General features: G+C 41.6%; 1 protein-coding gene across 1 annotated transcript in view; it reads right to left on the reverse strand.

Annotated features, from left to right (window-relative positions):
- kz (putative ATP-dependent RNA helicase kurz) overlaps positions 1-17154 on the reverse strand; it is a 222505-nt gene that overhangs the window by 39132 nt on the left and 166219 nt on the right. Inside the window, exons 13-16 of the mRNA XM_045732921.2 lie at positions 15939-16124; positions 11351-11501; positions 10932-11052; positions 7701-7816 (exon numbers count right to left, since the gene is read on the reverse strand). Of these exons, the coding sequence (XP_045588877.2) occupies positions 7701-7816; positions 10932-11052; positions 11351-11501; positions 15939-16124 (574 nt within the window). The remainder of the gene's footprint in view (positions 1-7700; positions 7817-10931; positions 11053-11350; positions 11502-15938; positions 16125-17154) is intronic.

The raw sequence follows: 17154 nt of genomic DNA on the forward strand, positions 1-17154 counted from the left end.
TCCAAAATAGCTCCTCTCAACATTCTCCTGTTGCTGTTCTTACACTATATACACACACTATATATACCCATGTACATATGTGTTGCCCATAGCGAATCACTAAGCTAGTATGGTGAGCAAAACAAGAATGGCAGCCACACACACACAATGAGGCTACCTCAATTCTCGCCCTCCCTCCCTCACCAAAATTCCTCCTTCCACAATACTACGCACAACGCTAATTATAACCACAATCCTGCTATTATCACAATCCTGGTCACTAATTCCTGTAAATGAATAACTGACCACACGTTTATTTTGAAAAAGAACCTAAGAAATCATTTGAAGATTCCTAGATGAACGAAATAATGCTGTGGTGCTGTGGCTAGCGCTGTGAACATCGTGAACAACATTGAATCACTGATATTTGAACATTGTACCCAGTCATTATCACACTCAGGCTCTAATATAACACTATCATAGCTAAATAATACAAGTTATATACAGGCATACCTCAGAATAAGAGTTTAATCCGTTCCTGGAGACGCCTCGCCTTCCGAAAACTCGCATTCCGAAGTTAATTTCCCCATAAGAAATAAAGGGAAATGAATTAATCCGTTCCTGACTACCCCAAAAACCCCACATCAAACTAAATTTTTATACCTAATTTACCTAATTCATCTAAATAAACCTACAAAACTGTGTTCCAGTTATTACTTACCTTGCTGTCGAGTGCTGTAGGCGTATGGAAGATGGTGAGGAGGGGGGAGGAGGAGAGGAGTTACTGTTTGGAAGGGGAGTCCCCTTCCATAATCACATCACATAACCCCATGCCTTGTAACACTATGGATACCACTTCTCTTTCTAAATTTTTCAAACCAGCCCCTGCTTGCCTTAAACTCTTTCTTATCTCCATCACTCGTTGCAGGGGTATTCTTTAGAAGGTCTTCGTGCAACACCCTGGCTTTCTCACAAATAATGGCCTCCGAAACACTATCACCCCTCAACTCCTTGTCGTGTATCCAAATTAATAACAACTTTTCCACTTCTTCAAGTATTTGTGGTCTTTGTGCCGTTAATGTTCTTACTCCTTTTGCCACTTTAGCACCCATAATCTTATTTTTCTTCTTAAGTATAGTGCATATTGTTGATGTGGCTTTGTTGTACTGCCTACAAAGTTCAACAACACGTGTACCGTTCTCATGCTTCCGAATGATCTCTTGTTTCTCCTCTATTGTCATCCTCACATGAGCTTTCTGGCCTTTATCCTTACCACTGGCTTTCTTGGGACCCATGGTGAGATATATAATAACAAATTGTATAGACAAATCACCAAAAATCCAACAAAACACTGAAAATCCGCGAGAAGAATTGATGTGGGGGTAGTCACTGAGCGCGAGACAATAATAAACTGAGGGGCGGAGGGGCGACGAACGCGCTAGGTCGGCTTTACGCGTATCAACAAACTCGCGTCCAAACTCGCCTCCCGAAGTAACCCTCGCCTTCTGAGACAAATTTTTGGAGTAAATACACCTCGCCTTCCGAAAACCTCGCATACAGGGACAATCGCATTCCGAGGTACCACTGTATATATTTTGACATTATTAGGCGATGCTGTGGTCACATGCTGAACAGCAGTGCTGTGCGCTCATGCTGTGAGCGCCAGCCTTGGTTGCTCACACACTACTGAGGCTCCCACACTCGGAAATGTGGACCACGATTTTTTTTAAAGATGGCGTCTGTTTACAAGAGCCCTGAGGAAGCTGATGTGAACCCCATGTAGCCGCGGGAGTTTTGAATGGAACGTGAAAATTACAAATACCCGGAGGCGCGTTGCGCAAACCAGACGTGAGCCTGCAGGCGCGTTGCGCAGTTTAAGGGTTAAGAAACATGGAGGAGCCGACCTGTAGACCACCGAACGAACCTTTTTGACATTTGTACTGGTTTTCAAAATTCTTCATTTTTTTTATTATTTACGTTTTTTGTATGTAAGAAACTTGGAGCAGCCTACCTGCCGACCACCGAACGAACCTTTTGCTACAAGACAAATGAAAAATAAATATTGAACACATTTGAAGAAAGGAAAATGTCATAATGGTTTATTCAGTGTATGTAAGGTAGGCTTCTCCATTATTGAGACGTAAATGACAAATACAAAACAAATGGAACACATTTGAAACAAAGAAAGATTGTTATAATGGAGCAGCCTACCTGCCGATCACCGAACGAACCTTTTTGACATTTGTTGTATATCAGACATTTCATTTCTTTTTTCCTACAAAAACGTCAATGCTTTGCAACATCTCAGCAGTCACCCTTTTATATCCCAGCATCATTAGCATCTTTAAATAAGAACAACATAATTTATGTGCATCGTCGGAGGCGTCTAAGAATGTGCAAGCAGCAGTGCGACCCCACCATGTGGTGTTGACGTTACTCAAACCAGCGTTCGTCATACGGGACGATTTGACGCCGATCGGGCCGTTCGTTACCCAAAATGTTCGTCATTTGGGGCGATCGTTATGCGAGGTACCACTGTACTTTATTTCATGTGCACATTGGACAGACTTGATGCTAGGCAAGGAAGTGAATGAGATGTATGTCAAGTTTTGTGAAATATATGATAAAGGCACAAAAAAATTTATACCAAAACAGAGATGCAGAACTAGGAAACAGGATTGGTTCAATAGAAATTGCGAAAGGGCTAGAGACCAAAAGACACAAAAATGGAATCAATACAGGAAGAGGCCGAACCCCCAAACATACCAGTGATACAAAGATGCGACAAACAACTACACGGCAGTGAGGAGAGAGGCAGAAAGAAATTTTGAAAAAGGGATTGCAGACAAATGTAAAACAGAACCAGGTCTATTCTATAAATTCATAAACAACAAATTGCAGGTAAAGGATAATATTCAGAGGTTGAAAATGGGAAATAGATTCACAGAAGATGAAAAGGAAATGTGTGAAACACTAAACGAAAAGTTCCAAAGTGTGTTTGTACAAAACGAAATCTTTAGGGAACCAGATACAATAAGAATTCCAGAGAACAACATAGAGCACATAGAGGTGTCTAGAGACGAAGTGGAAAAAATGCTCAAGGAGCTCGGTAAGAACAAAGCAGCTGGCCCAGATGGCGTTTCACCATGGGTTCTGAGAGAATGTGCATCTGAGCTCAGCATTCCACTTCACCTGATCTTTCAGGCATCCCTGTGTACAGGAATCGTAGCAGACATGTGGAAACAGGCTAACATAGTTCCAATCTACAAAAGTGGCAGCAGGGAAGACCCCCTCAATTATAGACCTGTATCATTGACAAGTGTAATAGTGAAAGTATTGGAAAAACTAATCAAAACTAAATGGGTAGAACACCTAGAGAGAAATGATATAATATCAGACAGACAGTATGGATTTCGATCTGGAAGATTCTGTGTATCGAATTTACTCAGTTTCTATGATCGAGCCACAGAGATATTACAGGAAAGAGATGGTTGGGTTGACTGCATCTATCTGGACCTAAAAAAGGTTTTCGACAGAGTTCCACATAAGAGGTTGTTCTGGAAACTGGAAAATATTGGAGGGGTGACAGGTAAGCTTCTATCATGGATGAAAAATTTTCTGACTGATAGAAAAATGAGGGCAGTAATCAGAGGCAATGTATCGGAATGGAGAAATGTCACAAGTGGAGTACCACAGGGTTCAGTTCTTGCACCAGTGATGTTTATTGAGTACATAAATGATCTACCAGTTGGTATACAGAATTATATGAACATGTTTGCTGATGATGCTAAGATAATAGGAAGGATAAGAAATTTAGATGATTGTCATGCCCTTCAAGAAGACCTGGACAAAATAAGTAGATGGAGCACCACTTGGCAAATGGAATTTAATGTTAATAAATGTCATGTTATGGAATGTGGAGTAGAAGAACATAGACCCCACACAACCTATATATTATGTGAGAAATCTTTAAAGAATTCTGATAAAGAAAGATATCTAGGGGTGGTTCTAGATAGAAAACTATCACCTGAGGACCACATAAAGAATATTGTGCAAGGAGCCTATGCTATGCTTTCTAACTTCAGAATTGCATTTAAATACATGGATGGCGATATACTAAAGAAATTGTTCATGACTTTTGTTAGGCCAAAGCTAGAATATGCAGCTGTTGTGTGGTGCCCATATCTTAAGAAGCACATCAACAAACTGGAAAAGGTGCAAAGACATGCTACTAAGTGGCTCCCAGAACTAAAGGGTAAGAGCTACGAGGAGAGGTTAGAAGCATTAAACATGCCAAAACTAGAAGACAGAAGAAAAAGAAGTGATATGATCACTACATACAAAATAGTAACAGGAATTGATAAAATCGACAGGGAAGATTTCCTGAGACCTGGCACTTCAAGAACAAGAGGTCATAGATTTAAACTAGCTAAACACAGATGCCAAAGAAATATAAGAAAATTCACCTTCGCAAATAGAGTGGTAGACGGTTGGAACAAGTTAAGTGAGAAGGTGTGGAGGCCAAGACCGTCAGTAGTTTCAAAGCGTTATATGACAAAGAGTGCTGGGAAGACGAGACACCACGAGCATAGCTCTCATCCTGTAACTACACTTAGGTAATTACAGGGGGAATTTCACAATAAACTCGGAGCAGCACAGTGGTTAAAGACCAACCAACTGTAGGGTGTACAGAACTAGTCTGCATTCAAACAGTAGGCACCCAATGCCATTAATGACCTGGACAAAATAAGTATATGGAGCACCACTTGGCAAATGGAATTTAATGTTAATAAATGCCATGTTATGGAATGTGGAATAGGAGAACATAGACCTCACACAACCTATATATTATATGAGAAATCTTTAAAGAATTCTGATAAAGAAAGAGATCTAGGGGTGGTTCTAGATAGAAAACTATCACCTGAGGACCATATAAAGAATATTGTGCGAGGAGCCTATGCCATGCTTTCTAACTTCAGAATTGCATTTAAATACATGGATGGCGATATACTAAAGAAATTGTTCATGACTTTTGTTAGGCCAAAGCTAGAATATGCAGCTGTTGTGTGGTGCCCATATCTTAAGAAGCACATCAACAAACTGGAAAAGGTGCAAAGACATGCTACTAAGTGGCTCCCAGAACTAAAGGGTAAGAGCTACGAGGAGAGGTTAGAAGCATTAAACATGCCAAAACTAGAAGACAGAAGAAAAAGAAGTGATATGATCACTACATACAAAATAGTAACAGGAATTGATAAAATCGACAGGGAAGATTTCCTGAGACCTGGCACTTCAAGAACAAGAGGTCATAGATTTAAACTAGCTAAACACAGATGCCAAAGAAATATAAGAAAATTCACCTTCGCAAATAGAGTGGTAGACGGTTGGAACAAGTTAGGTGAGAAGGTGGTGGAGGCCAAGACCGTCAGTAGTTTCAAAGTGTTATATGACAAAGAGTGCTGGGAAGACGAGACACCACGAGCGTAGCTCTCATCCTGTAACTACACTTAGGTAATTACTTTGTCTGCGAGTGACGTGTTTGTCCGCCGGTGGAAGAATAATTACTGAATTTATAATTTTTTGACTACAGCTGTATTGTTATACAACAAGATGTCTCAGGAGCTTGCTAATGGTGCCTTATTAGTGCTGAAAATGAGTCAATATTTTGAAGAACTAGTAGCAGAAAATCAACCAGCACAGCTGTACCCAGCACGAGCACAGCTGTACCCAGCACGAGCACAGCTGTACCCAGCACGAGCACAGCTGTACCCAGCACAAGCACAGCTGTACCCAGCACAAGCACAGCCGCACCCAGCACGAGCACAGCCGTACCCAGCACGAGCACAGCCGCACCCAGCACGAGCACAGCCGCACCCAGCACGAGCACAGCCGCACCCAGCACAAGCACAGCTGTACCCAGCACAAGCACAGCTGTACCCAGCACGAGCACAGCCGTACCCAGTACGAGCACAGCCGTACCCAGCACAAGCACAGCAGTACCCAGCACGAGCACAGCCGCACCCAGCACGAGCACAGCAGTACCCAGCACAAGCACAGCCGTACCCAGCACGAGCACAGCTGTACCCAGCACAAGCACAGCCGCACCCAGCACGAGCACAGCTGTACCCAGCACGAGCACAGCTGTACCCAGCACGAGCACAGCTGTACCCAGCACGAGCACAGCTGTACCCAGCACAAGCACAGCTGTACCCAGCACAAGCACAGCCGCACCCAGCACGAGCACAGCCGTACCCAGTACGAGCACAGCCGTACCCAGCACGAGCACAGCCGTACCCAGCACGAGCACAGCCATACCCAGCACGAGCACAGCCGCACCCAGCACAAGCACAGCCGTACCCAGCACGAGCACAGCCGTACCCAGCACGAGCACAGCCATACCCAGCACGAGCACAGCCGCACCCAGCACGAGCACAGCCGTACCCAGCACGAGCACAGCCATACCCAGCACGAGCACAGCCGCACCCAGCACGAGCACAGCCGCACCCAGCACGAGCACAGCCGCACCCAGCACGAGCACAGCTGTACCCAGCACAAGCACAGCTGTACCCAGCACGAGCACAGCCGTACCCAGCACGAGCACAGCCGTACCCAGCACGAGCACAGCTGTACCCAGCACGAGCACAGCTGTACCCAGCACGAGCACAGCCGTACCCAGCACGAGCACAGCCGCACCCAGCACGAGCACAGCCGCACCCAGCACAAGCACAGCTGTACCCAGCACAAGCACAGCTGTACCCAGCACGAGCACAGCCGTACCCAGTACGAGCACAGCCGTACCCAGCACAAGCACAGCAGTACCCAGCACGAGCACAGCCGCACCCAGCACGAGCACAGCAGTACCCAGCACGAGCACAGCCGTACCCAGCACGAACACAGCTGTACCCAGCACGAGCACAACAGTAGCTAGGACCAGTACAACAGCAGCCAGCACCAGCTCAGAAGCAGCTGAAGCAAACACATCAGTAACGAGCACCAGCAAACCTGATGCAAACATCTAAGAACATCGTGGGTGTGGAGTGTACAGTTAGAACAAGTGTTAAATTTAAGTACATAGCGTTAGTGTTAAAATTAAGGTTGCAGTAATTTTAGTGTACAATAGTTTTCATAAAGTGTATTGTAGTACTCAACATACAGCACATTACGTATTTACTATACAGCATTCACAACTCCATGAGAATTCAAGATGGACATAATTCCAACAATAAGGTAAATAAAAACTGTAACAAAGTATTTTTTAGTAGAGTAATAATGTATAGGTACAGTATATAGTATGATAGTGCATTTTTATTGTTTACAAGAAAAATAAAGACACTGACACAAATGCCTCATGAAGGTCACCTCCTGCAATGAATCCAACCCTGTAATGCACCAAGGTTGGCCCCATATAGTGCACTAAATAGAGGTTGTACTGTACTCCTATAGGAAATTCTATTGCAAACATTTTGATACCAAAATGAACGACATATAATGAAAATTGAGGTGATGCAACTGAGTATGTGAGTATCACCTCATGATACTCTGTGTATAAGAGTGAAATATATCTGTGAAATGTGAATAAGGGTTTACATATTTCAGTGTTAAATCTCTCTCACAAGAAACGCTCGGGCCACCTTGAGGTAGTCTGGCACGCGCACGCCCAGAACCCCAGAGGTGTTAATAATGATAAATTATTAATTTAAATACAATTTGGTAAGTCATACCTGTATGCATGTCTCCATTTTAATTTGTCTTCAGGAGTCTTTAGTTCCCAATCATCCACTCGTCGTGCAACATGGTCAACTGACCCAGCAAGTACTATTTGTCGAAGAAGCCGAGCCTGAGGAAAAAATATAATACAATACATTAAAGAACATGATTAAAAAAATTTAAATTGCATTTTACTTTTCAGTTATGTATCAACTATTTATAATGAAAACACAAATACAACACTAACCCTTAATCTTTTATATTCAATTGTTAAGCATGCTTCATGTAAAGTTAATAACATTTGTACATTTCTAATATATTCTGTAGTTAAATTATGTATGCAGACTTTATAAGGGGTTTTATAGGAAAGTTATGAATGAGTTGGCGATCAGCCATGTCCAACAGCCTGGTTGACGTCCAGCAACCAGAAGGCATAGTCGGAGACCGGGCTGCGGGGCCGTTGATCCCCGGAAGATACACAAAGTAGCCACAAGGTAGGTATCCAAAAGTGCATATATTTATGGAATCATGAGAGAGGGAAAGTGTCAAAGCAAGTTAATTAATTCTATGTGGTAACTTTGTGCATAGGGGCCTGACAGCTGAGTGGGCGGCACTTGGGATTCGTAGTCCTGAGGTTCCGGGTTCAATCCCTGGTGGAGGCGGAAACAAATGGACAGTTTATTTCACCCTGATGTCCCTGTTCACCTAGCAGTAAATAAGTTAGTTAGACAGCTGCTACGGGCTGCTTTCTGGGGGTGTGTAACAAAAAGGAGGCCTGGTCGAGGACTGGGCCGCGGGGACGCTAAGTCCCGAAATCATCTCAAGATAACTTCAAGATAGTGGGAATAAATGGAGTAATTCAGAATCAGAATAAGAAGCATTATTTATAAATCTTTGCAATTAATTTAAGCAGGACTGAACAGGTTAATAGCGGCATAAAAGAAACTTACAATTATTGACTTATATTAACATATAGCTTATATTTTGAGTAGTGAAATATAATGTTACACTATCGCGCATGGCGCGTGAGCGCCACAGACTTTGACGTCATGGGGCGTATGGTGCGGGCGAGCGTGTGGCGACGCCTGAATGTGTATACTCATTTAAGTTTTCTCACCTTAATTCTCGTGCTACGTCGTTCGTTTTGGTATCATTGTGTTCGCAATGGAATTCCCTACAGGTTTATATGCATATAAAGTACAAAAGCCCAGCGTGACTCCCCACAGCAAAGCCTAAAGTCGGAAAAGTTACCCGTGAGTGCACAAAATCAGTAAAATACGTATACTCATTTCGGTTTTCTCACCTTAATTTTCGTGCTACGTCGTTCGTTTTGGTATCATTGTGTTCGCAATTAAATTCCCTGCAGGTGTATATGCATATAATGTCCAAAAGCCTGGCAAGACTCCCCAAAGCAAAGCCTAAAGTTACCCGTGAACGAGTACCAATTTGCACACCACAACCTAATGTTTATACTTGTTCAGTTTGATAACATCAATTTTTGTGTTACATCGCTCGTTTTGGTATCAAATTGTTCGCAATATAAAGGAGCACATTTTAAAACTAGTCTCATAATAATAGAGCAATAACTGGAATTTTAACAAATATTTTAATTTTGGACGCTCATCATCATAATTATTTATATCTTTCAAGTGTTCTGACAGCAATTTTCATGTTACGTTGCTCATTTTGGAATCAAGTTGTTTGCAATCTAAAGGCGCGCATTTTAAAACTAGTCCCATAATAATAGCACAATAAATAGAATTTTAACATATTTTAAAATTTAAAATTTAGACCCAAAAAGTATTTATAATTTTTCCAGTGTTCTGACATCAAGTTTCGTGTTACATCTTTCATTTTGGTATCAAATTGTGCGCACTCTAAAGGCACTTATTTTGAAACTATCCTGAGGTTGATCAGATAAAAAATGAATTTTATACAAATATTTTTGGAGTGGACGCGAGTCCTGTCCACGGCTAGGACTCTAGAAAAAAAAGTGGACGTGATCGGTGTCCAAAGCAAGTGATACTGTTAAACATTGTGTAGTAATAGTAATGACCAACACCACCCGGCAGACCAATGCGACCTTGCAAACCAACAATAGCACGGGGAAACCAAACAGTATAGTAGATCAACAACGATCAGCAGACCCCAGAAAATCAGCATGGACAGCAGACCAGCATGGCTGGCTGGTTTTACAACATAGCATGGCCCAGAAACACACACACTCATAGTACAAGACCAAAGAGAGAGAGAGCCCAAAAACAAAAAGGCACACTCACAGCCGAGAACACCCAAGTCCACAAACCAGTAAGAAAGCCCTGAAACTAGACGACAGACAAAAGTAGTGAATGTAGATTTTTACAACATTAGCACAGGTACAGAAACGAGGAATTAACTAGAATACAGTACTGTACTTGAAAGTGGACAGAAGGAAACAATAAAATAAACACACAGGAAACAATTAAGATTAGCAACCCAAACCGCCAAAAGAACAGCATTAAATGTAAGGAAACACCAATTTCTGAGCACACACACACATCCACCACAGCCTGGCTGGTCCGGTACTTATTGGAGAAAATGATCTAGTTTTCTCTTGAAGATATCCATGGTTGTTTCAGCAATATTTCTCATGCTCGCTGTGAGGATGTTGAACAAATGTGGACCTCTGATGTTTATTGGGTGGATATAAATAGCAGCTGCCTCGTATGTGCCAATAAGCCTTCTGCAGTTACCTTCATTCTAATGTTCTTATGTATAGCTCCAGGAAGCCTGGGGGGGGGGGGGCTCTCCACAAAAAATCAGCATTGAATGTAATGAAACGCCATTTTCTGGGTGAGTCCCGGAGGCTCCTTAGCAGCCTCCTGCTCATTTGATTGTTTTTCAATTGGGGAGTTCTGTCCACTCGTTAGCTTTCAGTACAGTAGTAGTTTTAACCAGAATAGGGCGTTTGTTTTGAGGCGCTTACCTTTCTGGGTGCCCAGCTTGGTAGATGGCAGACATAGAATGTTCCAACCACATGTGCACTTCTATAGGCCATTGCTCCTCATGCCTCTCTGAGGGGGCCAGGTTCTGGCTCGTGGTCCCTGGTAAACCTAGAACTCCATTCACACTGGCTGTTGCCAAATTTTAATAATATACATATCAGCCTGGATAGCTCTGGGGAGCCGAAGGGGACCCCCCCCCCCCTTCATAAATACCCCTCTCTCATACCAAGACTACAGTTAAAGGGCATCAGTAGACACTACCTGGTCATCAGTAGGAGGTGGCATCTTAGGATCAAGAACAAGGTCACACGATGGGATAATAAGATTGATTTCATTGGTCAACTGTCGACGCAATTTGCGTATCTCGGCGATTCCTTTGTATCTGTCAAAAACTTTCAAAATAAGTAACATGTCAATTAAATGGGATATTATCTTCACTTACAGAGTATGGATATATAATTTAATACTTTATATACACATAGTATACAATGACATTAACATAGGCCAATACTTTAGTGCAATCATGTTCACCTTCCAAGTAAACAAATCAGTATTATAATGTACATTTCCAAAGATTCCTGTCAGTAACCTAGAAGAAAGTTAAATATATTTGGAAATAAGTTTATTTTGTAACATTTTAATGATCTTACAAATACAAAACTAACAAGTAAATTACTGACCTAAGACCATTATTTTCACACCATTGTCGTTCTCCACCCTGGTACTCGGCAGCACCAACAGCTCGAAGCAATACCATGGCATCTCCCAGGCTTCGGGAATTACCGCTGCCGGCCCATGATAAACGTAAATTCTGCCATCTTTTCTGTGTGTCTAAAGATTTAACATTAAATGATTAGAATAAATCAAATATAACACATTTAAAATGCTAAAATCAAATTTATTTATAATATCTAAAAATTAAGTGATGAATGAAAAGAAATGTCTTATTCTGGCGAATCTCCAGCTGCTGAAACAAACTTTAGCTAAACATACCAGACTTCTCAGACCCATCTGTTGCCTACCACAACCTAGAACCAAAATCTTCTTCATAAAATGAGGCAAGGAGAGCTTGAGGAACAAAGAGCACAAAAAATAGGACACGGGGAAATCTACATTCCTTCAAGCAGTTGTTTGTTTTGTTGTGTGTCATGTTTATGGTGGGTAATTACACTTGAAGTAATTTACTTTTATGGTGGGTAATTATTAATTACCCGCCATAAAACATAAGACACAACAAAACAAACAACTGCTTTAACCCTTACACTGCTCAGGGGTCCTTGGGACATTTACACCCCTGTGCGCAAGAAAAAAAAAATTAAAAAATTTTTTTCGTCTTCTAAACATGTTAATTTGTGTCCCCTGAGCACGGAAAAAATAATAAAAAAATCGTAGGTAACATATTTTGGGCGCAATTGACCGAGGAAGTCTGGCAAAAAGTGGGCGTTGACAGAGCGGTCGTCAGACCCGGTCAGCGTCACCCGCGTTGACAGATGGGAGTTGCCACAAAGATATTATTACCTAATTGTTTCAATGTCTCCGATTGATTTTTTCTTAGTTTTTTTGCAGTAATATTATTCAATAGTGTGTATTGTAATATATTTATATAATAAAAGTGGTTAATAATCGCTATACTCAAAAGTATGATGTGCATATTAGTGATTCAATTATTATGTTTATAAAACAATAAACAAATAGTTTTGCTGCTATTACACTCGATACACACGTTATATATAAGTATTGGCATGTTTTGGTCACCATAACGAACCACTAAGTTGGTATTGAGAGTCGAAAAGCAACGAGGAGTTACCGCCACACACCAGCCAGCCACTCGCTGCCACTCCCTCAACACACGCACTAAACTTTCTCCCCCAACAATACCAGTTGTGGTGTTATTACACTATATACAGACGTTATATATAAGTATGTATATATTTTGTTCACCACAACTGTACAGCTAAGCTGATATAGTTAGTTGAGGCACTAAGAGTCGTCGCTATACACAGATGGCGGCTCCCTCACTCTTTCAAGGTCACACGCACTAAACTTTCTCCCCCAACAATACCTTTTGCAGTGTTATTACCCTATATACACATATTATATATAAATATCTACATGTTTTATGCACCGTAACTGTACACCTAAGCTTGTAGTGCGCCCAAAGAGCATAGTGGCCACCCTCTACACAGCTAGACAAATCGTGCAGACGACGTCACCTCCGTCACCCATATGGCTCCTCCCAGCATAATCCATTTGCTGTTATTACACTAATACACATTATATATAAGTATCTACATTTGTGTTCACCATAGAGAACCACTGACCTGGTATGGTGAATGCAAACAATAACAGGTGGCCACACAGTCAGTAAACGATGCTGTCTCCCTCCGTCTCTCAGCATCACTCCTCCCACAGCGCTAATTATTACAACAATCCTGCTATTATCACAACCCTGGTTATTTATATCACAGTCATTGGTCATCTGTAATATTGTCATCGCTAAATAATAACAATTATATATTTATTTTGACATTTTTCGGCGATGCTGTGGTCACAAGCTGAACATCAATGCTGTTCGCTCATGCTGCGTGCGCCGGCCTTGGTTGCTCCAACAGTACTGTGCCTCTCACACCTGAGAATATTGCCCACGATTTTTTTTTAAAATGGCATCTGTTTACAAGAGCCCTGAGGAAGCTACTGTGAACCCCATGTAGCCGCGGGCCATTTGAATCAGGCCTGGCACCCTATGGCGTATATATACGCCATGCGCACCATGGGACATGTTACTCAGGGCGTATATATACGCCATGCGCAGTTTAAGGGTTAACCCTTAAATTGCGCATCGCATCATATGATGCTTTGACCGACTTGCAGTAAATTGAGCATCGCATCATGTGATGCTTTGGAGTACTACGCAAGATTTAAACGACCTGCGGATACACGGGGTTCACCACACCTTCATCAGGGCTCTTGTAAACAGATGCCATTTAAAAAAAAAATCATGGGCCAAATTCCCAGGTGTTAGGGGCCTCAGTATTGAATGAGCTACCAAGCCTGACACACGCAGCATGAGCTCACAGCACTGCTGTTCAGCTTGTGACCACAGCATTGCCTAAAAATGCCATAATATACTTGTTCATGCTATTATGTAGCGATGATATTACAGAAGACCCCCTGACTGTGATAAAACTGACCAGGGTTCTGATAATAGCAGGATTGTGGTGATATTTAGTGCTGTGCGCCATGGAGGGAGGAGTAATGCTGTGGGAGGGAGGGTGGTGGCGATGTCTTCTGACTGTGTGTGGCCACCTTTTATTGACTGTACTCACCATACCAGCTTAGTGGTTCGCTATGGTGAACACAAATGTAGATACTTATATATAACGTGTGTATAAAGGGTATAAACAGCAAGGTTGGGAGCCGCCATTTTGGTGAGGGCGGTGGCGTCATCTGCAGGATTTATCATGTTGTTTACTGGTTACCACGATGGTCTTTGGGCACCATACCAGTTTACTTGTACAAGTATGGTGAATAAAATAGGTAGATATTTATATATAATGTGTGTATATAGCGTAATAACACCACAAACAGTATTGTTGGAGGAGAAATATTAGTGCGTCTGGCCTTGAGGGCGGCAGCCAGCTGACTGTGTGAGGTCCTACGTCTTTGTGCCTTTACTCACCATACAAGCTTAGATGTACAGTTATGGTGAACAAAACATGTAAATACTTGTATATAACATCTGTATATAAAAGCAAAAACAGTATGGTGGGTGGAGAATGGTGGCAAGTCAGGTGAGGCGAGGTGAGGGAGAGAGTGGCAGCCAGTGGCGGGCTGCCACTGCCACTCAGCATACCAACTTAGTGGTTCGTTATGGTGAACACGAATGTAGATACTTATATATAGCGTCTGTATATAGTGAATAAAAGCAAAAACAGTATTGTGGGAGGAGAAAGTGGGTGAGTCAGGTGACTTGAGGGAGGGTGTGAGTGGCTGGCTGGTACACGGCGGTCACTCCTCGTTACTTTTTGACTCATAATAGCAACTTGGTGGTTCGTTATGGTGAACAAAACATGCAGATACTTATATATAACCTGTGTATATAGTGTAATAACCGACAAAGTATTTGTTCACTGTTTGATGAACATAATTGAATCAACAATATGCACACCATATTTTTGAGTACAGCAATGATTCACTCATTTTATTATATAAATATATCACACTACACTCTATTGAATAATATTACAGCAAAAAACTATGCAAAATCAGACAATGAAATAATTAGGTAATTATCTCTTTGTGGCAACTCCGGCATGACAGCTGGCGATCAACAGACCGCCTGGAACGCACGCTGAGTCAGCGCCTGTTTTTTGCCAGACTTCCCCGCCCTATAGCGGGCAATATATGCCACTTACGATTTTTTATTATTTTTCCCATGATCAGTGAACACAAATTAACAGGTTAGGAAGAAAAAAGATTTTTTTTTTTTTTTTTTTTTTTTTTTTTTGTATGCGCCTGTGGGTGTCAAATGGTATATAGCCATGCGTCATTTAAGGGTTAAGGAATGTAGAAACCCCTCCCCTTCCAAGGTAAATAAGGCAATTGCTGGTAGAGGGTAAATACACTACTCTTGATGCATCCAACTGGCATTAATTGACAATCCAAGAAGAACCAGGACAAAAGGGAATTCATCACAGAAACCTGTACAAGGGGCAAATGCTGATGAAAGAGGAAAGGGTGCATGAAGACTGAAGAAAGTCTTCACTTTCTTTATGTGCTCACTGAAGAAAGACATACTGTAAATGACATCATTATGAGGTTCACCACCTAACTCTCATAGAGGTAAGGATATACAAAGCCTAGAAACTTAATACGTGATGATTTTTTCAGTTCTGGGTTGATCTCTGACCCCCAAGTTTCCCTCTTCTCGTGAAGTAAAGCTGATGTTTGTTTAACTCCAAGTGGGCAATGTATGGGTCTCTGATCAGATATGCTTAGCAAAGCTTTTTCTGGGAGGGAGCCCTCAGCAGGTTTCCAAAGGGTCCATCTCAGAGAAAGGCTAAATTATAAGATAATAAATAATATTATTATACAATAACTATTAAATATTGTACTGTAATAACCCATCAGTAAATTTTAAAAGATGCAGGAAAGTTCAAGACATTAACATACTACTGAAGAAGGAACAATACTAGACAAGCACAGTATCACAAAAAAGTACAGTACTTTTATTTACAAGCTGTGTCAAAGGCACTGCAACAATCTTACCATTTACATTTGCTTTTGAGTCAAGTGGAGTTTCTATAAGCACCTCAGGTACTGTAAGAGCTGCTACCAAGGCAACTGTGTATGGTAAGAGAGAATGTTGGTGACTCAGTGCAAGCATTTTGCCATATCGTGGAGCTAGCGGAAATGCTGCCATGGCCTTTCCCAGGGATGTAATGCAACTCATATCTGGAAGGGGAAACAATTAATACTGTAATCATCAAATTATAAATAATTAGTAAAAACCTTAAAATATTGAAAATGATGATAACAGTACGGTATTTTCATTTGGGTAGTAAGTGCTCCTTCCCACTATACTCTTCATGCAAGTCTTTAACCAACCAACCAACCAACCAACCAGCCAACCAACCCACCCACACACACACACACTCAATTATAGACCTGTATCATTGACAAGTGTAATAGTGAAAGTATTGGAAAAACTAATAAAAACTAAATGGGTAGAACACCTGGAGAGAAATAATATAATATCAGACACACAGAATGGTTTTCGATCTGGAAGATCCTGTGTATCGAATTTACTCAGTTTCTATGATCGAGCAACAGAGATTTTACAGGAAAGAGATGGTTGGGTTGACTGCATCTATCTGGACCTAAAAATCCAGCGTTGAATGTAATGAAACGCCATTTTCTGGGTGAGTCCCGGAGGCTCCCCGGAGCTATCCAGGCTGAATGGATATGTATAACTTTCTGGCATCAGTCAAAGTGCTAGGAGTTCTTGTGTAACAAACTAGGCTGTTGTAAGAATTATCCAGAGTGGTTTATCGACAAAAGAGAATGGGAAGCTGAGCCGCATGGTGACCTGACCCCCAGGGGGATTCGCGGTGGAAATAACCGACGCGTTGTTCATAGCTGCGTATAATGAATCATCCTATAGTATTCAGTAAATTAGAGAAAATTAGCCTTTATTCATTTTGCATTAAAATTGTATTGTATAATAGTACTGGATACAATATCAAGAGTATTCTAATTATTGAGTTTAAGTCACCATCAGTGACGTCACGAATCGGATCTAACTTTTAAGGCGGAGTGACCGGCGGTCATAGGTCAGCAGGGTTGACATGTCTAATATTTCTCAAAGTTTTAATAACCATTTTTGTGATCGGGAACAGCTTTGCCGTTAGATGTTTGTGTAATCTAATTAAAGTAAAATAATTCAACCAGTCTGGATCAATTCAGTACAACAGAGGTTAATTGT

Source organism: Procambarus clarkii, chromosome 4 (genome assembly GCF_040958095.1).
Source record: "Procambarus clarkii isolate CNS0578487 chromosome 4, FALCON_Pclarkii_2.0, whole genome shotgun sequence".
Taxonomy (NCBI): domain Eukaryota; kingdom Metazoa; phylum Arthropoda; class Malacostraca; order Decapoda; family Cambaridae; genus Procambarus; species Procambarus clarkii.